Here is a 24,962-nt window from a genome sequence, read left to right as displayed (position 1 = left end):
GGCCCCGCGCGGCACCTGCGCCCCTTCTCCCCGACATGGCGCCGGCTCCACACGCGGCCGAGCGCCGCCCGCGCTCTTCCCCCGCCGCCGCCGCCGCCGTCCCTCCGCGCCCGGCCCGGGCGGGGCCGCGCTCCGCGGCGGCCGCCAGGGGGCGCGGGCGAGCGGCGGCCGGGGATTGGCGGCGGGGCCCGCCTCGGCGCGGCGGCGGGGAGGGCGCGGCGCTGCGGGCCTGCCCCTGCTGCCTGCCCCCGCTGCCTGCCCCCGCGGCCGCTCTCCCGCCGGGCGCCGCGGCGACGGTTACTTAGCGGCTGGCAGCCGGCGGCCGCTCCCTCCTCCCTCCCTCCCTCCTTCCTCGCCGCCGCTCTCTCCGCCCGGGGAGCGCTCGCACCGAGCGAGCCCGCGACGCGGCCCCGCCATGACCAAGGAGGCGAAGAAGCCGTTCCGGCAGAGCGTGGCCGAGTGGCGGCAGTTCGTCTACAACCCGGACAGCGGCGAGTTCCTGGGGCGCACGGCCAAGAGCTGGGGTGAGCGGGGGGCGCCGGGACCGCTCTGTGCCGGGGGGTGCGGGGGCGCCCCGGCTGGCTCAGCTCCCGCCGCCGCAGCGGGCGGATGCCGCCGGGGGGCCGGGGCGGGGGGGTGGGGGGCCGCAGGTGAGGCCCCCGGCCCGGTCCCCCCCCCCCCCCCGCCGCCGGTCGCCCACCGGGGCGGCCGCGCCCGTGGGGCCGAGCGAGCGGCGCCTTTGTGCGGCCGGGCGCGGGGCGAGGAGCCGCGGGGCCGGCCCCGAGGGCCCGCATGTGCCGGCGCTGCCCCCGCCTCCCGCTCGGGCTCCCGGGGGCTCGCGGCGCCTTGCGCAAGATGAAGGCTCCGCGGCCGGCCCGCCCGAGGCAGCGCGCTGCCCCCTCTCCGGGAGCCTCCCCTCCGAGCTGCAAAGCCCGCGAGCATCGCCGCGGCCCTTCCAGGAAAAATATTTGGGTTTCCTCGCCGTGTTTTCTCACGTTAGGCGCTCGTGTAAACGCTCGGTGTTAGGATGTTTCCTCAGCCCTGGCGGGACGTGTTTACTGACTTCAGAAAGCGCTGCGTCGCCTCCCGGGGCTTGGATGTTGCCGGGATGCTTCGTGGCTGCGCTCACAAAACCAACAGGAGGCTCAGCATGGCGCGGGGGAGCAGCGCAGCGCATCCTTGGCCCTGACACAGCCTCAGCGAATGCTAATGCCGGGGCGGCGAGGAGGAGCGTGCAGCCTGGGCCGTGCCAGTGGCTCGGGCCGTCAGGAGAGGGCCCTCGCTCTGACAGGGTTTCGCCTCCATTCAGATGGAAATAAGAGCTCCGAGCGGCTCTGCCAGTCGAATAGCAAAGGAGAGGAAATTTCCACTATGCTGTCGTCTAGTGATCGCTCAGCGCAGGCAGGTTTCCTGAAGCGCGTGGGTTGGATGAATGGGTGTATGGTTTGCAGAAGGCTGTTTGTGTCGTGAATCTGACAGGCACAAAGGCTGTGGGCACATCAGAAATAGCTTGTGACTCAAAAAAAAAAAAAAAAAAAAAAAAAAAAAACTGAAACAACCTTCTCTGTTCAGACCTATCTGAGAGGATAAATCACTTGCAGTGTTACTAGCTCGTGCTAGTCCAAGGCCAAGAGATAACGCTTGAAATTGATAGGACTAACTTAGCGGGTAATTGAGCTCTTATGTTGTTTTACAGCCAGCTCACTTGATAAAAGATGTTTTTCCACATCGAGAAAGTATATATAGACCCAGATAGCAGTTTGAATGATCTTGCTTAATTAGCTTTCTTAAGTGGTTTAGGTGGTTGACACAGGGTTTGTGATAGACCTTTTCCTGAGGTATACGTTGAGAGGTGACTGCCCAGCAATGCTATAAATTGTCAGCGTATGTTTTTTTGTCAATATTTATTTGTCCTGGCATTTTGCAGTAATGCCTTGTGCTTATTTAATTTATTTATTTGCATATATTAAATAAATAATTATTTTTGTCTGTTTTGGGAATTTCAGTACTTGATATCCCAGTCTCAAAATCATCCACAAAGATGAAAGTAGCAGGTTTTTGTTTTGTTTTTAATTGCCGAACACTCATTGAGTGACTCTGCTACAGGAGAACGTGCTGGTTCTCACTTCTGCTCTCAGATCACTGATGTGAGCTTAGAGCAGGCTCACTGACTGTTGTTCCCTTGCTCTTGCTGAGCTCCCCTGTGAAAAGCAGGGAGGCAGGAGAAGTGAGCTCTGGCTGCCTGTCTGCTGGGCTGTGGCGTCTCCAGGGACAGCATGGTAAGAATTTGGTTGGCTCTGATTCTTCCTTGTGCGTTTCTTTTGTCTCAAGACAGCTTCCTCTCAGAAATGAGACAGTAACAGTAGAGAAATTGTTAAATAGCTGTTTGCAGTACGTGTATGTATTGCCTGGTCTGAGGCAGTCCTGGAGGTTTATCAAAATTGTGACTGCAAGGCAGTGCTTGTCTGTGCATTGGAGTGCCTTGGCATTGGAGTACTTGGCCTTATTTGCCATTTCTACACCAGGATCTTTAAAAAGATTTAGCACAAGCAGGTTCTGTTTCACTCTCTGCTCTTTTGTCACATTGCAAAGTGTGTTGCCCTTAGAGTTTTGTGAAGAGTTGCCTTTTGCAGGTTGGTAAACAGGCTGCACTAAGTCTCCTCCTGTTGCAAGAAATAGAGGATTTGTGCTTTTTGCGGACCTGAGGGCTAATTTTTTTTGTCTTTCACTAACTGGTATCCACATGTCATAGTTTTCTAGTTGTTTTAACTGTCATTAATTGGATGGAATAACACAAGCGCAATGAAATGCTGGAAATGGACTATGGATGGCTGAAGTCTGTTTCCAGCTGCACGCAGAGAGGGAGGATCAGTCCTGGGGCTGTGTGCAGGCTGTCATCGGGCAGGGCAGAGGAAGGAGAACTTGGAGCACTGCCACGTGGGTCTTTCCTGTAAGTAAAAGGAAGATTAGCATCTTGTTCTACATGTAGTGGCAAGGTGCTGTGCCTGCCTGCAGTTACAGCAGGAGCACAGGGTGAGATCATTGCTGCAGGCAGGCAGTATTGTGGTCATGCTGGGGGTTATGCCAAGCCTGTTGAAGCCTTTCTGTAAAGCTGGCCATGTCTGGGTGTTCGAGGTAGGGATGATAACTCTTGGAACTCTTGGACTACGTATAAATTCTGGCCTCCTGAATAGTCTTGAGTTCTTAGTGGTATCCTTCAGTGCACAAATATGTGCTTGAAATGAAAAAACAACAAAGCAGAACAAAGAAAAACCAACAAAAGCCAGAAGATGTAGATTTGCTTCTGTTTAGTTTTCAGTGTGTTCGTGCTGGGACATACAGTGCTGTCAAAGCTTCAACTGCTTTTCTGACTTGGTTCTTCTCTGTTCATTATAGTGTTTGAGCAGGGTTTTGGTGTGATTTAGCTTCCTTCACAGTTAGCATAGTGTTAAACATACTGGGATCACTGTCTACCAGTGCAGTAGAAACACTTGCACACCCAAGCTGTGAATCTTACAGAGGCAGTGCTATTTTTTGTGTCGTGGCAGATGGACAGAACACTTAAAAATTCCTGCACAGCCAGGAGTATGACCGCAGTCAAAATCTTACTAAAGTTTTCCATGATATTGTACATCTTAATAAATAAATATTTGAGAAATCAGTAGACCGTTTTATTTTCCATGACAGAGATAGCTCTGAGGAAGGAAAGTTTCCTTTTTACCGTTGAGGGTATCAGTAAGCTCTGGTGGTACGCTGGGGATGTGTGTGTTTTAAATGCTTGACGATTGCACTTAAGCACTTCTTTTGTGATTCTCTGCAGGTGTTTCACTTGGCATTTTTTATTGTCTCCTGGAGATGTTATATCTAGATCCCTGGTTTATTGTGAAATAAACTGTAACCCAGGACCAAGGGTTTATTTCTTCTTGAAGTCTTCCTTCCCTCTTTCTTCCTCTCCTTCCCCCTGCCACTCCCCAAACCAGGAAGACAGTAATTCTGAAGTGATTAGGCAATAAGGATGAGACATGATTAGTGCTCATCTAATCTGTACAGATATGTAGGTATAAAGCGAAGAAATCCATCTGCAGGTGGACCAAAAGGCCTTCTGAATGTTGCTGGCATTGGTGGTAGTCCCTAATAACACTGCTTACCTTTTATAATTCCCCTAGATGAAGTTACTGAAGAATGATGACGCAGGTGATAAGATCAATGCAGCATGTAATCCGTAAAACCATAAAGACAATGTTTTTCAGTGTTTTGGAGGCAGTTGAGTAGTTGCTTCAAGGCCTGTTGTGAGTTTGTTTACATGGAGGCATGCATATATCTACCTATGTGTGACGCTTAGGAAGAGCTGCCAGTCTGGTTTATGCCAGACTGATGAGCTGTTTGTTGTTTTTGCCATGTAAAGAGTGGAAAACTTGTATTTGTCGTGGTAGTCATGGCCAGATACTTGATGTCCTGACTCTTTACCAGAGTGAGATACTCTAATTTTCACTGTGGAGGAGTTCTCTGATTCTTGCAGATGAACTCCAGCTAGCAATGGCACCAACGTGCTGGCTCGGAAATACGAGTTTTCCAGATTTGACTGTTGCTTACCAGCATTGTTAGGATATGAAAGGATCTTTGATACTGCGGTGTCCTGCAACAAGAAAAAAACACACACACACAAAAAACCACTAGGTATTACAGGTAAATTGCATTGCAGGATTTGGTTTTGATAGTTTTCTCTGTGTGTTCGGGTTAAATAGTGAGAGCCTGCAGGTTGTGCATGGTGACTCCACCCCGGAAAGCATGGCAGGTTAGCCGTGGTGCCTGCGTATCCCTTGGGTTAAACATGGAGGAGTCTTTTCCACTATTACTTGGGCAGATCTCGTTCTCTGACAAGAAATCCAGCACTGTGTAGAGTTATTTTGGCTGAGCTCCTTGACAAGTTATGGCTCATTCCTTGTGATTAGCTTAGGATAATTAATACTAATAGGCTCACAAAGTGCAGCTTAGTTTGGTGCCATTGGAAGTTGCAGGGCTCCTTCTTTCTTTTTTTTTTCCCATCCTCTCCTTTTTAATGTGGCAAAGTAGCATAAGTGGGGCAGTTTATTCTAATACACGGTGTTCTGCAGTGCAGTTACAAGTTACGTTAAAATACGGGTTAACGGCAGCATTTCTTGGGGGTACGTGCATCTGCTTTGCTGTGCTGGGAGGGGAGCAGAGGTCTTCCTGGCCTGGTCACTGCTGCCCCCCCACCGGCACGAGGACACAGTTAGGGGCTGTGCACAGACATCGGGGCCCTCTCGTGCCTTCCTCAGTGCTGCTGCTCCAGCTGTGGGCATGAGAGCCCATCAGGAATAAACACGTGTGTGGGGGGATCCTTTTTTAATGGCTTGATGAAAGTGTATGCCAGAACTGATTAATGCGTGGGATACAAAATGGGAGCTAGCCAAAGTGTTGGGTGTTTTGTTTCCTTGTTTTGTGATACCCAGAATACATGGGATATTTAGGAGGAGATCACGGCTCTGTTTTGGGTCCGGTTACAGCAATTGTAAGCTTACAGGTAAAGCAAATTACTGGTGCAAATGCAAATCCAGGTACAATTATGGTAATAGCTTTTGTTGATTAGGATTTCTACTGCTTTCTTGATATGCTCTTCTCACCTTCTAAATAGCCCTAGAAATAGCTTGCAATAGATGTCTAGCTGCCTTGTTAGTTATAGAACAGGGCTGGTTTTGCATTGCCTCGGGTACTTTGCTTCATAACTTGCAGTTGCCGTGTGAAGTATTACATACCAGGAGTTCCCAAATGCATCTGAAATGGCTGCTCGCTTTCAGAGTGCTGCAGGTTAGTAAACAACTGTCTCGACAGCTGAAGTTCACCTAAACTAAAACCAAAACCTGGTGATGTTCAGCTGGTTGCTGCATGGGCTTTTGTCATGGTAACAATGATTTGGGAAACACCTCATTATTTTAATATGCAGATATTTTTTCAGAAGTAGTGCAGGTACCTGCATTTGCAGTAGTCATGGATTACTGGTGGCCGTAGCGCACAAGGAAACATGTCAGTGCAAAATGCAAGAATAGGTCCTGGGACAGGAGCCAGAGCTGAGGCTGCCTTCTGTCATCTCCCAGTGGACAGTCCTCATCACTGGGGTGCAGTCATTTTTGCTTTTTTTTTTTTTTTTTCATTTACTATGGAAAATAGAAAAGTATTGCACTTGAGTCTCTCTTATAGTCGGGTGTCAGTGATAGAGCGCTGGGTACTGATTTTGATGTGTTATCTCTTGGACTTCCTGATAGCAGCCTTATTGACAGAATATTTTGTAAAAAAGTGAATTTGCATCATTGTTTAGTTATGTTTTCAGGTTAGAAAGGTTCTGAAGATGCTTTTCTGTAGTTGGCTCTTTGTGTGAGCACCTAAATTTCTCCATACCAGTATAGTGCCCATTCTTTTTGACAAGATGTGTGCGTCCATGTGTCTCAGGTGATGAGTCTTGAAACAGAATGACTTGCTCTTCTTCAGCTTAGTATTGTATACTCAATTAATTAAACAATTTGTGTAGAATCTTACATGTCATTTACCAGGTCTTCTATCCAAACAGTATACATGCTTCATCTTCAGTCAGGAACTATCTCCAGATACACCTACATTTTGAAAGGTAATCTAAGTGAACTTACTGGTACATATTTTTAAAAAGTCTGAAAAGAGAATCAAGGAAGTGTAGCAAGCACTATGTTATAAATTTTCAATTTTAATGAGATATGCTGATATATATAAGCCCATCAGGATCAAAATACGAGCAAGAAGGGAATATTTAGTATGTTTGCTTGAAAACTTTGTTACAAAAACAGTTGAGCTTTGCTAAATTTAAAAAGGTTAAGTGAGAGCTGTGCATCCGATCTCAGAAAAAGGACCAAGTTCTCTGGAAATCTCTTCAGCTAAGCCTGTTACGTTGTCTTTTCACTAAACAACTTGTATCCAGAGTCCATGTCTGTGTGTGCAAAATGAAAAATGGGGAAGAAAAAAAAAAAAAAAAACACAAATAAATCGAAATAAAACAAGAGTAAAGCACTTAATCACAGTAAGTTTTCTAATGGTTTTCCTAAGTAGTGTTCTCACCTAGCAGTTTGCTTCAGCTACCTGATGGAGAGGTATGGGCATGTATTAAGCTGTTCCCCTGAGGCCATGTGCTCAGGTTTTGGGGAGCTCTTTGAGTTGTCAAGTTGGAGCTAGTAGCACCTGTGTACCTGGAGCATCCCAAGAACCTTGCTGGATCCTGGAGGTAGATCTGTACAGCAGGTGGATGTGCTGGGCCACGACTTGGAAAGCCTGAGCGGAAGGCTTGGTGTGTTCTCAAACACCTGCAGCAGGAAGCATTTCCACCTCGAGGCTCTCCTGGAGAAGGAGGAACATGCGAATGAGTGTCGTGTTGTGTGGGGTGCTCTCAGGTTCTCAGCATGCTGTTACACCACCAGTGCACCTCTGCAATGTGTTCCTGATCCAGCGTAACAATTTCATCTTTGCACTCTGTTCCTTCATCTTCCCGACCACCCATTCCTTTCCAGATGCAAAACTAACTCCCTTAAACAAATGGAGCTGGAATATCTTGCTTAGTCATCTTTGCTAGCCTCCCAATGCAGCCCAGGGTGGTCTCTAATACTTCTCTCTTAAGGATACCAAAATGCCAGATTTTACCCTGTACATTTTGAGAGCTGGCAAGTATGAAGAGAACTTTTCTGTGTTGTGCAATACATGTGTGTGCTGGGGCATGCTGATTTATAGCTACCGTTGGGAGTGACAAGGGTCCTGGAGGGGGAAGAAACAACAAATTGAGCATTTTCTTGCTCTTATCTTTTTTGAAAATCAAAACAGGAAATTGGAATTAGCTGAAACAAAAATAATAACTTTAGCTTTTCTTTACAGGTTTGATCTTACTATTCTACCTGGTATTTTATGGCTTCCTAGCAGCGCTCTTCACATTCACAATGTGGGTTATGCTTCAGACACTGAGCAGTGACATTCCAAAGTACCGCGACCGGATTTCTAGTCCAGGTAACACTGTGTTTATTTTTTCATAAACCCATTTCTGGTTTAACAGTTAAGTTTTACTTGCAAGTTTGTTTTTAATTTGCAGCTGTCTATGAAAAACTGTGATTATTATTCAGTCACAAATTTCAATGGAAAAACGTGAGGCAAGTATGAGGCAAGTTATATATAGCATACATTCAGTCAGCAGCTCTTTGTGCATATGTGCTAACTTTTGCTGATTTTTTTTCTCTATATATTCTCTTTAGTCGACTTTGTCGTATGTTTAGACTGCAATTTTCCCTTTGCATCCATACAAAATTCTGTTGTAAAAGTGGAGTTATCATTTGACCAAACTGCTTTAGAGATACTTTAGATCAATTCTCTTGGATCAGATGGAAAGCCACCTGTGAGTAGTGTTTTGTACCTGGAAGAAAGTACAGGAGGGGGCTGTGTTAGGGGGATGATCTGCTCAGGAGCTTGTAAGGACTACAATGGGAAGGCATTTTCAGAGTATTAATTTTAGTATTAGTTTTCAACCAACGTGGAATGCCTGTAGGTTCCAGAGCTTGTTGACACATTACATAGGGATCCATGGAGAAGGGAGGGTGTGATTTTACAATGAAGTTAGATCTATATAATATGTAGCTGCCACTAGAAGTGGTGTCTTGCTACTTTTGTAGCTACTTGCTTTCTTTGTGTACATGCTCATCTAGTCCTACAGCTGGCTGGTTCAATGAGCTAAATTGATGGAAAAATAACTGCACAAATAAAAATGTGTAATGAGATCACTGTCTTTATTTTAAATATATCACAGAAAAAAATCTATCATTCTAAGCTCTATTCTGGTGTATCTGTATACTAGGAGAAAAAAATAAAAGGATTTGCACTGTAAAAGGTTTAAAAGCTGCTTCTGCATACTTTATATTGAAGAGATTAGTCTTTTTCTCGATACTGTTTCTGGAGAATGTCTAAGTATTTGATTTCTACATGTAATTTAAATGATTGGGCCACCTGAAAATTTAATAAGATCTCTCAAATCTTTCAAAAACTTGGCTTAGGGATCAAAAAAACTAAATGGCTATGCAATACATATATTAATTTGGGGCCCCCAGCACAAAAAAGCTGTGGGCCTGTTAGAGTGAGTCCAGGGGAGGGCTACAAAGATGATCAGAGCCTGGAGCACCTCTCCTATGAAGAAAGGCTGAGAGAGCTGGGGTTCTCTCAGGGTTCAGCCTGGAGAAGAGAAGGCTCCGGGGAAGCCTCGTTGCAGGCTTTCAATACTTAAAGGGGTTTCTTAAAAAGATGGAGAAGGACAGGGAGATAACGTTAGGAGGAGTTGGGAATGGTCTTAAACTAAAAGAGGATAGATTTAGACTAGACATTAGGAATAAATTCTTAATTGTAAGGGCAGTCAGGCCCTGGCACAGGCTGCCCAAAGAAGCTGTGGATGCCCCATCCCTGGAGGTGTTCAAGGCCAGGCTCAATGGGGCCTTGGCCAACCTGACCGAGTGGGTGGTGTCCCTGCCCATGGCAGGGGGTTGGAGTTAGATGATCTTTAAGGTCCCTACCAACCCGAGCCATTCTATGACTGATATTTTGGTGAAAGTTAGATTATGTCTTTAGAATACTTTTTCCTTTTTTGAACTCCAGACACACAAAATTAACCACCATCTTGCAGCTGCATTAGTACTCAAGATGAAACGTAAATCTGTGTGTGAGCAAGTTGCAGCTGGGCCCCTGTGACAAATCTCTCTGGATTCTGAACAGCTTTTGTTTTGATGTGATGTTCAGGCCATCTCTAACAGGTGCCCTTGGACCATAAGGGATTCTTGAGGATCTGTACAGACTTTTCAAGCTAATAATGTGCTAAATTCTGAAAGAAAAACAAAGAAACAAAAAAGATGATCTGCTTTAGTTTAAATAATAATAATAATAATAATTAAAGAAAAAAAGGTGGCTTACATGACCATTTCTTCTTCTGTGGTAGTCTGAATGTTGGTAGTGAATAGAGCTATGGCTTAATACTGAATTACTGAAAGTTTCTCTCTTGAGTTTGGGTTATTGATTTTCCTGTGTTTTTAATTGTCATAAAGGATGTTAGTGTAAAATAGCATATCTTCTACAACTAGTTGTTTTTTTTTTTTCCTTAGGTGTTTCTTAAACATTTCTGAATTTATTTTTATTAACGATAATTTTGTGAGTAATTAAAGACAATAAAATTGCTTATCTCTGTTTTAATGTTAAGCTTAACTGTATCATTTTTCACTTGCAGTGAAACATGTCATGTTCCTGGCTGTAAAACTTTAATAAATTAAAAAAAAAATATCTGCACACAAAACCTGGATGGCGTAGGTTAAAGGTTTTATTCTTCTATTAAACATATTTGGAAATCTCCCAGATTGATTTATTTTATAATTGGTATTTGGCTTGCAGTGGGCACTGGAATACAATAATATCAATCAAATGCAGATGATTTTAAGGCTTTTCTTTTTTTTTTTTTTAAATCTCTTGGAATTGTAGGATAATGTAATCTCTGTTACAATCCTAGGTATAATCCTATGTTGAAGCTGCTAATTTTGTTCCCCTAGAAGGCCCCATACCCTGCATCTCTCATGGTCTGTGTTTCAATCCTTTTTCAAGTAGCTTTTTCTGCAGCCTTTCCATAGTCTCTAGGCAGATTGTACTGCACTGGAACTGGAGCAGTCTCTTCCTCTTAGGATATTTTTGAAGTTCCCCTGAAGCAATGAGTCTCTTCAAATTATTGTTTTTTTCATTGATGACTAGTTTAGTAACTTTGTCATTCACTTTGAAAAACAGCATGGAAGTCTTTTGTTTACAGTGTAAGTATATAGATAATAACAATCTCTTCTCCCCCCAAACTCCTGAAGTGACTTTTCAGCCCTGTTGCTAGTTCCCTTGTATTTTTTTTGAATCCCAGTTCAGTGTGGAGGTCAGAAAATGACTAAAGGTGCAAAGTAATTTGTAGTCAAATATGGTATTTGTAATTTTACATGGTCTGTCAGTCACAGAGGTGTTTTGTTTTGGCTTTCCAGGATGGAAATTTGGAAAAATTCCAAAATTTGGAAAAATTAAAAAAAAAAAAAAAAAAAGGAGAATGGAGAATTTTTTTTTTGAAATCCTGAAAAAAAAATAAATTTAAAATTATACATAATTTTGGAATCTAAACTATGTTTGTGTATGATAAATTTATAGTGCATGCCTTTCTTATTTCCCAAAGTATTTATAGTAATTTCTGCTTTCACATGAGAAGCTGGGATATTTCTGTAGGTGAATGACCATAGACCCGGGCTGGTTAATGGCACTTTCTGTATGCTTTCCAAAAGCTTACTGATTGATTAACTGTGGTAAAGTATTAAGAATCCTTCATTAGGACAACTTCATCTCCCTTGGTGCCGGCCTGTGTGTGTGTCAGCAGAGCACGTGGCTGTGTGACCTCCCTCCCGTGTTGCCAAACTGTCCCTGAGATGTAGCTGAACAGTTCCTTGCCCCTCTCTTGGGAAGAAGGGCAGCTATGTTCTGTCAGGAGCCCCAGCTCCATGTCAGTGTCTGCCTTTTTCACCCTCCAACGCGAAGCCGGTTTTGAGGATGCTGCAGTCATTCCTCCCGCTAGGCCCAGCACCTCTCTGCAGCTCGTTCCTTGCTCTGGCAGCAGGCAGGGGACCGGTAGCACTGCTGTCCTTGAGGCTGTGGCGTCCCGTGTCTGTCAGGGACCCCGTAGCTACCAGGGCCTGGCTGTGCTGTGCCCCTGCCCGGTGCTTTAGTCCTGTGTTCTCCTGGCGGCCAACTACCTCTCATTTCTCTGCGGAGAAAGAGGGAAGGAACAACTAACTAACTTTGTCTTGTTTGGGAAAACTTACAAGCCATCTTTATGCATTATAAAGCTTCTTAAAAATACTTTGTTTCTTCTGGGTGTCTGTGAGATAAATAAAGTCTTAGCTTCATTCTACGTTGCCTAGAGCTTTGACGCATAAGCTTAGCTGAAGGTTTTCTGGGTGGTTTCTAATTTTTTTTTTTTTTTTTTTAGTTTAATCTGCTAAATGTTGAAAATGTGAAGTGAATCAATAAAATAGTTTGATTGAAGGTGATTTAAGTTTCTGATTTTGCTATTTCTAATCATTGGGTTTGGTTTATGAATTGTAATTATATGCAGGATTGAATTAAATATAGGTATTTTTTCAATTTATGGATGTGATTTTTGAATAGGTTAGAGCGGTTTAAGGATGAGTTGTTGTTCAGTTCTTTACTTGCATGTTTTCTTTTTAAGGGCTAATGATTTCACCAAAGCCAGACACTGCACTGGAATTCTACTTTAACAAGAGTGATGCCAATTCATATGCACAATATGTTTCTACACTTAAAAAATTTCTTGAATGTAAGTAAGTTACGAACAGCTACCCTCGTAGTTCAGGTGTCTTGCTGTTGGGTACATTAGTTTCCTTTTTAACTTGAAGTTAGTAATTGCTAAAGAAAATTGACATACTTTCAGGCTTACTCTAGACAAGTATGTTATTGAAGTATATACTTCACAGGAAAAGGTAATTATCATTACCTACATTTGACAGGGAAACTGAGCCCCTCAAAAATTGAAAGTCAGAATTGAGGAGGTTCTGTAGAATTGCACCTTTTTGCATGAGTTGCTTTGTTAGCTACACAAAGTATGGGCTTTTCTTTCAGAGCTCTGGGGAGGTGAGAGGGGGGGTAGGAAGAATACTACATTAAATGATGACCTGCCTCTCCTGCAGTTCAATAGGTTTTGGACTCGATATGAGGTTGAGCATTTATTACCTTTTTTCCATTTTATTTTATGAATGCTTATCTATGAGAGGCGGGTGGGGGGGTGAACAAGACAGAATGTGTTAAATGGTGAATAGGTGAGCATTTGTGACAAAGTGATCTATGTACTTGTGAAGCAGAAGTGAGAATAACTTGGGATGTAACTATAATGTCAGTTATACTACCCGATGTAAATGTAGAGGTAGTTTAATATTAGCCATTAAAATACTTGAAGTTCCTTATAAACTGTTTTAAAACAAAGTACCGAAGGAAAACTGGCATAGGTTCCAGGTTAAAAATAAAAAGTTTATATTTTAATACATTATTAATTTAGAATGATGTACAGAAAATAATAATGATCCTAGAAGGAGGATTTTATTTATTTTGTAATATTCTCTGTATTCTTTCGTTTGGCTACAATGCCACTTATTGGGGTTAGACTCAATCTCTAGAGGTCCCTTCTCCTGCCTATGATTCTGTGATTCTTGATAAGACTTGAAAAAGCGTTTAAGATAGAAATAAGAGGCATGGTACTGTGAAAATAATCCTGTAAGAAAACTCCTAGAAAAGTAATAACTATAAATTAGAGGTTTTTATAGGCTTTCTGCATTTTTACCTACTTGTATGCTTTGTATTCTTGATTTTAAACCTATTTTTCTTTCATAGCATATGATGATTCAAAGCAATCCGAAAATATAAACTGTACACCAGGAAAGGTTTTTGATCAGAATGATGTTGCTGATAAAAAGGCATGTCGATTTAATCTGTCTGAGCTTGGACAATGCTCTGGAAAGGAAGATAAGACCTTTGGCTATTCTAAAGGAACTCCCTGCGTGCTTGTGAAAATGAATAGAGTAAGTGTTTGCTTTTTTTTGTTAAAAATATTTTTTAGTATAAGCATTTCCAGCTAACACTGTATGAAATATCACTGCTGAAAAGGACTGAAATACATGTTCAGTTTGCTTCTCAGGATACTCACATTTTTGTAATAGTGTAATTAACTGAAATGTCTACCAATACATATGTTTCAGAGAGTAAAATGAAGTGGGTTTTTTGAGCATTCTAATATTTACAAGTATTGGCTTTGATCACTTGCATCAAGATATCTGAAAACCCTATTTAAAGAATAAAATGTGCTTTGGTTTAGCTTACTGTTCTGTGTAACAGATTGTATAACGCTCTGCAGGTCAAGCGTGTTTTACTTGGTGCCTGCATTCCAGAAATGTAATTAGAATGTCATGGGTTCTGTAACTCCTAAACTATGCAAAGTGGTGAAAATTTTACTGAATGAATAACTGACTTTCCAGTGATGTTGTATGTTTCTTGAACTGCTAATTGGTTTGTCATTAATATTACATGCTTAATGTAAAATAAGAAAATAGTCCTTGGTATGGCCACTGTCTAGTTGAGCTTTAACTTAACAATACTTCGCATCTTGGTTCTAGTCTAAAATTGTGCTTCAGAAAATTAATACTAGACAGATTTGCTCCCTGTATCAACTCTGTCATAGTAAGTGGGAGAAAGTTTGAATTTGATATGTAAAATTGGAGAGGGGAAGAAGGTCTGTAAATATTTTAACTTTCTTTCCTTTAGATAATTGGATTAAAGCCTGAAGGAGAGCCATATATACAGTGTACATCTAAGGTCAGTTCTGAATGTAAGAAATATGCGTGTAGTTAATTTTCCTTGTGATTAAGATGAAAAGTGAACGTAAATGCTGTCAGAACATTTATTTCCATCTCTTCTGTTAGACTTCGTACTTTGTTTTTTATTGTTTTTATCTTACTGTATGTCTAGTTTTAATGTATTTAATTTCTTCCCTATAGTTAGTCTTTTATTCTTCCCTTTTTAGATGTATTTGAGCTACCTCACTTCCTATACCATTGAGAAAATGCATAGGCATAACTTGTAGTCATGCTTATTTATTTTTTATTTAGTGTGAGTTATGTTTTATTTTTCCCATTTCATAACCTGTATTTTCATTTTTTTCTCCATGCTGCAAGTGCACCTTAGACAATTTTATAAATGATGGGTAAGACAAAATGTGGAAACTGGTGTTGTTACTGTTCAAGTAAAAGTTGTCTCCAAGTCAAATACAAACAACTTGTATTAACAGCTACTTTATAAGTATTTATTGTGTACCAAATGCTTACACAGAATGTTTTAAGGTAATTATTGTAATTGCTCTGTTTTCTACATATTTCTCCTAGACTGCTTGGGGAGCAGTGAAAGCCGTGGTAAGTTAGTAGGTTCAGCAAGGGATAGTCATGGCTCCTAGATTGAGTTGACTGATAAAAACATAGGCGGGGGAATTTCAGTAATTTATGGGACAAATACCGCAAGTTTTTCTGCCTTCATTCTAGATATCTGTGGTAGGCATAAATTTTAATACTTGATTTCTGACAAGTCCTTGGAAGCTTTGATCTCCCCACAGTAGTCTTTTGCAAGCAAAATTGATTCCTTCTCTTATTTGGGACTCATTTCTTTATGTCCATTCTTAAAACATGTTCTGTTGGAGGGATTCATTTCTGTAGAAGAAAGAAACACTTTTTCTATTCCTACTTTTCCCCTTCTCCAATTTATTATTTTTTGTAATTTAGTATCCCAAACTGGACACAAGGTTTCTTGTAGCTGAGGCAGGTAATGACAGAATTTTACCCTCTGTCATCACACTGGAAGTTGTTACGTCTCTCAAGGTGAATTTACTGTTTGTAATACTACTACTACATTAGGCACCATTAACAACTGTCGTTTTCACCTTTTGTCTGTGTTTGATTTTTAGAGAACAACTTCTGACTACTTATGCCCATTGCTTATTGAAACTCTTTGTTTAAACTTGAAAGATTACACTGTTCTTTACATTGGCTCACGTGGCCTTCTTTCCAGTTCTGTTTTTATTTTTTTTGACTCTATTGGAAAAGAGCACCTTGTAATGGTCTCTTCTGTAGTGGATGAGGTGACTGCTTGTATACCTTCTGGGACTTGGTGATGCAAGGATGGGAATTGTGATCCTCTTCTCTCCGCATTGGAGAGGTGGAGAAGGATAGCCAATTGCTTTGCATTTTGTTGAGGAATTTATAATCATACTGCAACTGCCACAGGATCTGAATGCCCCCTAAATACTGGCTCATAACAGAAATTGAAGTGTAGAGGCTCTTTGTCCTTCTCTGTTGATTCTCTTATTCAGGGTGTTTACTTAGTCTTTAAATAACTGCTGTGTTGCAGCATTTTTTTTTTTCCTTCTCTGTTACTGTCAGAAAATGTGGATTAAAAAAGTTTGGGATGCATTACAAAGCTAAGTCCAGGTGATACTTGCTTCTGAAAACAAGCCTCTTGCTGGCTATAATAGCTCATAGAATATATGCAAATGCTTGAGCAGTTCGTAGCACAAACACAAATTAACCAGTAGTTATAGGTTTTGTATCAGAATTTTTTTAATATCTGAGTGACAAAAATGGAGTTTACTTAAAAGTGATGCTGCTGAGCAGAGCAGATATCCTATTATCATGTTCCCTTCATTATAGGGCAGACCTTTTTTTTTAACCTCTGGATGAGCTGTTGATCATTTTTTCTTTCCACTTCACCAACATTTTTAAATATTTAATATTACTTGATTTTTGCACGTATTGGGAGCAATCTGAAGAACTGTCTGCCTTGATTTTTATGCAGTTTGACTTTTAAATAAATCTAAAAATTAACTGTAAGGACAAATCTCTCAAATACTAGATGAGGTAAACAGCCTTCTGACCACACATCCTGCCTGTCTTTGCTACCTGAAATATTTGAGTTTTTCATTTTGAAATTGATACCATAAAAAACAAAACAAACAAACAAACAAACAAAAAAACATTTTCTTAAAGCATTCTTCTGCGAGGTGACCCTTCTTTCTTACTGTGCCTTCTCCTTGAGATTTGTTTAAAGAGAGAAGCTTTGGGTAGATTTGTGACATCGCAGTTGTCATGTTTCATAGAAGGGGACCACACCTCCTTGCCCCCCCTGCCCCTTGCTGTCATCACAGTGATTTCTGTAGGTAAGGGCAGTTAGTGTTAGTGTCCAGAGCAGCTGTGGCTGCCCCATCCCTGGCAGTGCCCAAGGCCTGGATGGTATTTGGGCAGCCTGGGCTGGTGGGAGGTGTCCCTGCCCATGACAGGGGGTTGGATTTAGATAATCTTTACGGTCCCTTCCCACCCAAGAAAATCAGTAGGCTTGTACTTTTTTAATGGCAGAGAAGATAAATAGTATTAATTCCAAGCTATATGCATTTTTGTTGTTTAGAGACCATCATGACTTTGTATTAGGCATCTCTTTCTAATTTACAAGAATGAAAAATACCTTCCTTGCCATTGTCAACATACTTGGCCTTGGATTTGTTTGTTTGGGTTTTTTTTTTTGAAAGAAATCTCAGAAGTTTTATAAGGTTCTGCTAACCTGGATATTGTTGTTTTATCTTGTTTCCGTAAATTTTGCTTTAAACTGCATCGTGAGTCTAAATGGCTACTGCAGTTATACCATTACTCCTTAGATGATGTCATTCTTGCACAAGTTCTTTCCATGTACCTTTTTACATCTGTGTACATCTTTTTTCTTCTGTGTCTTTCCATGTGCCTTTTAGCATCTGAAAAATTATTTTAAGACAGTCCTAATAAAAACTCTTGTAGGTGAGGTAGAAATCTACCTTTATGTGTCCAACTAAGATTGTAGATTTGCTGACTGCCTGCAACTTTGTGGAAATTTTCAATGGTAAGCAGAAAAAGTGACACTAATGCATTGGTTCTTGAAGCTTTTCAACTGATGCAGCTAGCTTAATTTTTAAAAGTTTGTGTAAGGATATTAGTTAGGATTAATTATTATTAATTAAACCAAAAAAATCCACGGCATTTGCATGAGGCAGGCAGTTGCATGTCCAAGAACCTCTGCCATTTTATTTTGATAGCTTAATGCATATGTTTATGACTGCATGCATGCGTTGTGTTTAGCTGCTAGAGAAAACCCCGCTCCTATTTATCTTATATCATTTTGAATTCAAATTTTGTAAGCATTGTTTCTGAAATATATTTGATTGAGTATATCAGCCGCACGAGCTGTAGTGAAAATAGAGACTAATGGTGAAATAAAACATTTCTTCTTAGTAATTAAATTTGAGAACTCAAGGTCTAAAATATTTAATGAACATATACTGAGGAACTGCAATAATTTAGACTTCAAAGAAATAAGAATCTGGCCATACCCTAAACTCATCTGGTATGGTATGTTCTTTTGGTGGAAGAGGAGGTATTTCTGGGCTGTGGTTCATTCCCTGTTTCTTGATCTTTCTTTACATTCCCCTTAGCTAAGGTTTTTTACTGCGGTTGTATTCTGTACTATGTAGTATATCTTTTTTTTAAAATTGCAGCTATTGTATATGGTAATATAGGAAAAAAAAAAAAAAAACAACAACAATGAAAGTTACTAATGCACTTTGAAATTGTGATTTACACTGAAAAAGTAAAGATGTTCTAAGACATATTTGGCATTGGTGCATAAACAGTTGTGAGCTGCATAAATACAGTGTGTACTATTCAGAAAGGATCTAATCTACAGACATTTTAAAAATCATGTAAGAAATAGGTTGGATATTAGGAAAAAAATATTTACTGGAAGTGTTGTGCAGCACTGGAACAGGCTGCCCAGTGAAGTGCTTGAGTCACCATCCCTGGAGGTCTTAAAGAACATGTAGATGTAGAACATACTAACATGGTGTAGCAGTGGACTTGTCAATACTACGTTAAAGGTTGGACTAGATGATCTTAGAGGTCTTTTCCAACCTGAATGATTCTGTGATTCCATCATTGCCCTTTATTATGGCAGTATGTCTAGCTGTTAAAGCAAGTCAGGTGAGATTCGTGCATTTCCTTGCTTTGTGAACTTGAAATAGTTTGCTATGCAGGAGATGCAGTCCTGAAGAATAGTGTGTATTATGTAGAATCAGTCAGGTTGGAAAAGACCTCTAAGGTCATCTAGTCCGACCTTTAACTGAATACTGAAGTCCACCAGTAGACCACGCTGCTAAGTTCCAAATCTACACGTTTCTTGAAGACCCCTGGGGTGGTCAGAGCCACTTCCCTGGGCAGCTTATTCCAATGCTGCAAAAGCCTTTCAGTGAAGAAGTTTCTCCTAATACTCAACCTAAACCTCCCCAGTGCAACTTGAGGCCATTTCCCCTTGTCCTATCACCAAAGATAACAGACACTTGGAGATCTGTCTGTCATTACGTTGACAGCATGTGTCTGGGACAGCACAGTGTATATGTAAGACACAAGAAGATTGTGTATCTTACAGACTGGGTGACTCCTTAATCAGAAATTATGCAGCATCTTTATAGGTAGCTGCTTCTTGCTGCTAGATTTGGTATTGTAGGGGAAAGTCTAGTGATAAGACATGCATATATGTATTATTTCCTTCTGGCTGCTGATGACACAAACTGTGGTAACATCATAATTTTAAAGCTTAGTTTCTGTTTAGGTAGCCTGTATTACAAAGGTAGCTGAACAAGTTAGGAATGGCACGCTATTGCCAGAGTTCCTTGTGAAGGGTTGGGGTTGTACTGTTCCAAATTTGAATCATGAAAACCTGGCTTTAAACAGAAATTCATCTCATCTTAAACATACATATGCTGTTGCTTCACCAAAATATACAGGCTTGCTTGTGGATACATGGGATTTTAGCTTATATGTGTGGGTGTTTTGTTTTCCTGCTGCTGTTATATTAATTTCAGTGAGTATTAAAATATACCTCCTTTCTTTGACTGGTAAGGGAAACTTGAATATGAGCTGTCTTGACCTGATTACTAATTTAAATGTTACTATTAATAAGCTTTACTGCAGCAGATGTGTGCAGCATGTAGCTGTTTGCCTAAAATTCATCTATTTTGGAACTTACTTTAATACTTTGGAGCTTCTTTTTTTTTCTTTTTCTGTCCTTCCCCTTAGGGATCATGCACTTTATCATTGGATTATAATTCCAATTTTGTACTTTTAACCAAGTAGATATTAACTTCTAATTTTGTTGTTATCTCCAATCATAGGAACAAGGCATGGTTGAGATAAATTATTTTCCTCCAGGAGGCTCGATTGACTTAATGTACTTTCCATACTATGGGAAAAGCTTACATGTGAGTATGTCTTAATGATGGTCTTCTTACAAAATAGATTGATTGTGAAGTTTGAACATTTTAATGAGGTACTCGTAAGGAATATTATATCTGCACAGATTTTATCGCGCTTGATGAGACTAGAGAGATGCTTTAGCGGATGTAAGGAAGTAAAGTAAGCACTGTCCTAATGAAGAAAAGGCTGTATACTAGTAGCATTTATGGCATCTGCTGTTTTTTGGTCACTGATATATTCTGGAATCTTTCTGACTGCAGGGGAAGGCAGAAGAACTAAAGTAGTTCTTCTGACCCCAATACAATTCCGAATAGTTTATCTTAGGGGCTTATGTACAGGATATTAGATTTATAATTCAGCATGGTATTGTTGCTTATACATCTTTGTGGCTCTGCAGTCATGTTTTTTCTTCACACTGTTAAGAAGCACTTCAAGGTTGTTAATAACATTTTTTTTTTTTTAACTTAAATGTTTTTTTTGTCTTTGCTTGTCCCCCTTGCCCTCTTTGTATTCTGACATTTATCTACTTGAACAGTGAAGTTTTCAAAGTAAAATAACTGCTTTATGGACACAGAATATGTATAGTTAAGACTCCAGGTTTTTTTTCAAATTTAAATTTAGCTATTTTTTTCATTGAATCTGCTTGCAGTAACTAGGTATGGAAAATCTGTATTTTCTGTAAGATATACAATCATATTGCCTTTTATTGACCAGGTTGATTGATCAACCATTGACTACTGTTCACCACTGAAAATAAAAAGTACTTTTTAAATGTAAATCTTTTAGGCCCATAGGACACCATAGTAGCTGTTTGATATTTTCCCAAAGGTTTTGGTACTAAGTTATTCACTTACTATTTTTCCAGTGTATGCTATGCTTATTTGCAGCAGTTGACACAATTTTTTTCTTCACTTTTCTTAATGAGGAAGGAGTTTTTCTTCAATATCTGCTTTAATGTAATTTATGTATAGTTCTGTCTTCTGTTTTGTTGCCAGAATTCTTTAACTGGTAAAGCATTCATTTTCTTAGACATAAAAGATTATAGAGAGACTGTCAAACTCTGCTTATGATAGGCAGAGTCGGTATGTACTCTATTCCCTTTTTGGAATGACAGAATAGGATAAGTGTGTTGCTTCTTTAAGAAAAGCAACATATAGCATGAGTAGACCTTAACAGACCTTGATAGACCTTGTTAGGAGATAGTTTGTACCAAAGATGGGATGAAGAAAGAACTTTACTCATACAATTCCTGTCTTACTGCTATACTGATGAAAAGGTAAGATTATGAAAGGAGAGCAACTAAGTCAGGCAGAACTCAGTGCTGTTCTTTACTTGATTTAGGTGGTTAAGAAAAAAATATATATTTTTAATTAACTGGTATTTTCTTTTGGAGTCTTTGGGTCAATGTTCTTTCGTGTTCACTATGGTGTGGTATAGGTTTGTTTGAGGATTACTTGCTTATATAAGATGCAATTCTCCTATCATTAATGTACTGTGAAAAAGAAGGCAGCAAGAAGAGTTGAGAAAAGTTGAGTATTTGACCATGTCTCAAGAGACTGGATTGATTTCTTGCCTATACCACAAAATGTATATCTTATATCTATGTGAAACTGTTGAACTATTTCATTCTGTAAAAGAGTTAAGTGGATACAACTAATCTTGCTGCTGTTGAGCTAAGGTAGTAGCAATGGAAGTACTGAGGTTTTTTTAAGTACATAGTTTTATGGGCCAGAATGGTTATTTCCCTTTACTGCTCAGCACAATGAACTCAATTGCCTGACCTTAGAGAATGTACCTTTTTGCAGATCATCTGTAGTGCTTAGTGAGGATGCTGATTCTCATCCCCCGCCCCCAGTCATTTTATATTGAGTAAAAAGTCATTTTGGCATCATATCTTCAGAACACCATAGAAATTTGTGTACCCATTTGAAAAATCTTAGAGATGTGAAAACATCTCTGAGCCAACTCAAGGATTTTAATACTTTTAATGTGGGTGGTATAACCATTTGAAACATGAGAATTTTGAGGATGACTTGCCTAGTTCTGTTTCCTCCTCCCAGTTTGATGTTTATAGGGGAACAGGAAACGTTCTGATCAAGTAAAATCACCCTCCACCTAGACAAAGTAGTTAAGTCAATGTATTTCTTACTAGTCCTTCATTTTAAAGATTTTTGCACATACGCTTCCATGCCACCATTCTTTGTAAATGAGAATTTGACTATTCTTTGTTGCCTTCTTTGTTAGAGAGGTAGAGACGATAGCTGGTAAGTAACAGAAAGGTATTAGAAGAGTCTCTTTAAGTTAACAAAAAAAATAATCCAAGGTTTTGTTCAATTAAAATTTAAGGCTTGCACTTGTATGATATGCAGTGTCATATTTAGTCCAGTAGCTTCTATGAATTTTATTGTTCAGAATTACCCATGTTTGCTGGCCACCAGGAGAGTAAGTACATATTTTTACTTAAATGGCAGTCACTACTGTTGACCTGAAAATAATAAATAAATTGTGGAAATGCTTGACTCTAATATAGGCATGAAATGCTGCTCTGAAAGTATATAATGAATTCTTATTTTAATTGATAGTCACTTTACGAGAGAATTAAAGTTGTCCTAATTGAATTGGACTTGAAAAATCATACTATCTTGACAAAAAATATAATCGTGTTCCATCTTATATTTTAGTTGTTCTTATAGGGAATGGAGAGAAGAATTGTAATTGTTTCACCAAATATGACTGACCAGGATACTGTTGAAATACTCAATGAGAGGTTTCTGTCAAAAACTATCAAACAGATAACACACACATTATTGTTGAACAAGTAAATGGGATAGGATGGAAGGGAAGCTAGCTTACTAATAGTTGTTAAAACATGCTATTGGGAAAAAAAACAAAACAACAAAACACTTTAAAATGCGTTAAAAATTTGTTCTATAAGAAATTGAGAAGAAAAAAAAAAAGACAAAAGAGGGAATTGGTAGGAAAGCAGAATGTAGTTTCAGAGGATGTTTCAAGTAGAGGTTTCTAGAAAATCGAACCCAGTGTACTAAAAGGGTAAAGTAACGTACCACTTGAAGATACTGTCTGTGACTCATATTAGGTTGAATGTATTGGTTATGAAATAGTTTGAAGAATGTATACCTGATTATTTAACTTGGAAAAAAAAAAAAGTCTTATCTCAGTCAGACTGGGCTTTGAAAGGTTGGGTTCTTAATTAGCTTTTTTTCTGAACTGTTTTGATGGATTAAATGTTAATTGTTCATGCTAATTGTTATATTCACATTACTTACTCCAGTATCTCAAATATTTTCCCCATCTTTCTGTTTACTAGGCTCACTATTTACAGCCTCTAGTGGCTGTTCAACTAGCAATTAACTCCAACAGTACCAATGAAGAAATAGCAATTGAGTGTAAGATCCTGGGCTCACCTAATTTAAAAAATGAAGATGATCGTGACAAGTTTCTGGGACGAATTGCCTTCAAAGTTCAGATGACTGAATAGCAGGAGTAGAAAGTTCTTCACAAAGTAAACGCTGTGTTGTCTGTTTTGTATCAGCTGGACATGCCATTCTAGGATATGAGACCACCTTGGAGAATGTTAAGGTGGCTTATGGCATTCAGGGTAGCATAACAATATGCTTCCAAATCGTATGTTTAAAATCCCTCAAAATAAATGCCTATCATGCTTCTGCCTGCCCCATTGGAACAGTGTACAGACTATAGTTATGTCATAGGGACCTGTAAATAGCTGTTTTCAAACACTTAATAATGGTGACCTTTGTCCTGTTCTAAAATGTGGTTTTATCCCCCAAGTGAGTGTCTCAAGCTTACTGTGCTGTGCTATGTAAATATTGTATTGATTTAACACTGGTTTAACTGTCATATCTCAATGCTGACACAGTTACAGGGATAAATAATAAATGGTACCTGATCGACACGGTGATTTTTTTTGAGAGAATAAACACCTCCACATAAACTGCGTGTATGGGAACTGGTGGGTGGATGGATGGATGCCTGAGTGGAGATGCCTTAAATTGTAGATTGGGTGTCATGGGAAAATTACAATGGATTTTAAGAGTTGACATGGATTTCAGAAAGTAAGTGCTCAACTAGTACTTTTTTGTGCTTGTCACTGTGCAAGTATTGTGTACATGTAATACTTGGTATAGAGTTTGGTATTCTAGTTGAGGAATTGAATCTTTCTTCGTGTTGTTAAATTGCTTGCGATATGTGGAGCACAAATAAAATCTATACAATATTTTAAAACTTTCTAGTTCAGAAATATCAATATAAAACAATTAAGATTCGTTTAGAGTCCTGGTAACAGTTGTACAACAGAGCTGCTTGAAAGAAACAGCCTCACTATCGTGGGAATAGACTTTCATTTTTCCAATTAAAGATAAAAATTGAAGAACCTCTTTTGGGGAGAGGGGATTGTCTTGATTAAACATTCCTGTTTAATTTATATACTGTTTCATTGCATCATTTTAACATACTTCATGTTTTCTTGTGCTCTTTCATCTTGTATTTTCTGTTTATTTCCTCATCAGCCATTTAAAAAATGGGTGTCACAACTGCTTCATAGAAATTGGCTATTGATTTGGAGTGTGGATTACTTGCAATTTGTTTTATCTTTTTTTTTTTTATTAATCCACTTGCTAAAATGACTACAAATAATCAAGCTTATTTGTGACTGCTCCTCACGTCAAAATGAGTTGACCCATTATACTGGGTAATAGCTTCTGTAGTCTTTCTGACATGGGATTTATAATGCTGTTCCCTAGGGTTTTTGTTTCTGTTTTCTTGAGCATGTGGTCCACATCCAGTGTGTTAATCTCAGTATTAAAGACTACAGCAAATTAAAGACTATAATTTGTGCAAATACTGGTTTGTTCTGTTAGTAATATCATGGCCTAAATTTGTTACTTAACATGCTTTTATGCCTAATTCCTAGAGTGTTTCTATACTTTATTTGAACAAATTAAGTGAATGGTTACTAAAATTCAAGATCCA

The 24,962-nt window shown here is 39.7% G+C and overlaps 1 protein-coding gene across 2 annotated transcripts; it reads left to right on the top strand.

The window, feature by feature from the left end:
* The first annotated feature begins 189 nt into the window (after positions 1–189).
* ATP1B3 (ATPase Na+/K+ transporting subunit beta 3) lies at positions 190–24,616 on the top strand. Of its 2 annotated transcripts, XM_082767013.1 has the most exons (8): positions 190–524; positions 7,909–8,037; positions 12,299–12,406; positions 13,474–13,661; positions 14,401–14,451; positions 15,018–15,044; positions 19,871–19,957; positions 23,281–24,616. In XM_082767013.1, exons 1-8 carry the CDS (start codon positions 416–418, stop codon positions 23,449–23,451), a joined length of 870 nt encoding a protein of 289 aa, XP_082623139.1. In that variant the 5' UTR covers positions 190–415; the 3' UTR covers positions 23,452–24,616. The 2 variants fall into 2 exon arrangements, with proteins under 2 accessions (XP_082623139.1, XP_082623140.1); XM_082767014.1 differs by lacking the exon at positions 15,018–15,044 and having other exon boundaries at positions 193–524.
* The last annotated feature ends 346 nt before the right edge of the window (positions 24,617–24,962 follow it).

Source organism: Aythya marila (assembly GCF_965140915.1).
Source record: "Aythya marila genome assembly, chromosome: 9".
In the NCBI taxonomy this organism is placed as follows: Eukaryota; Metazoa; Chordata; class Aves; order Anseriformes; family Anatidae; genus Aythya; species Aythya marila.
Note: the sequence above shows the minus strand (reverse complement) of the source record. Positions and strands in the feature narration are given on the sequence as shown.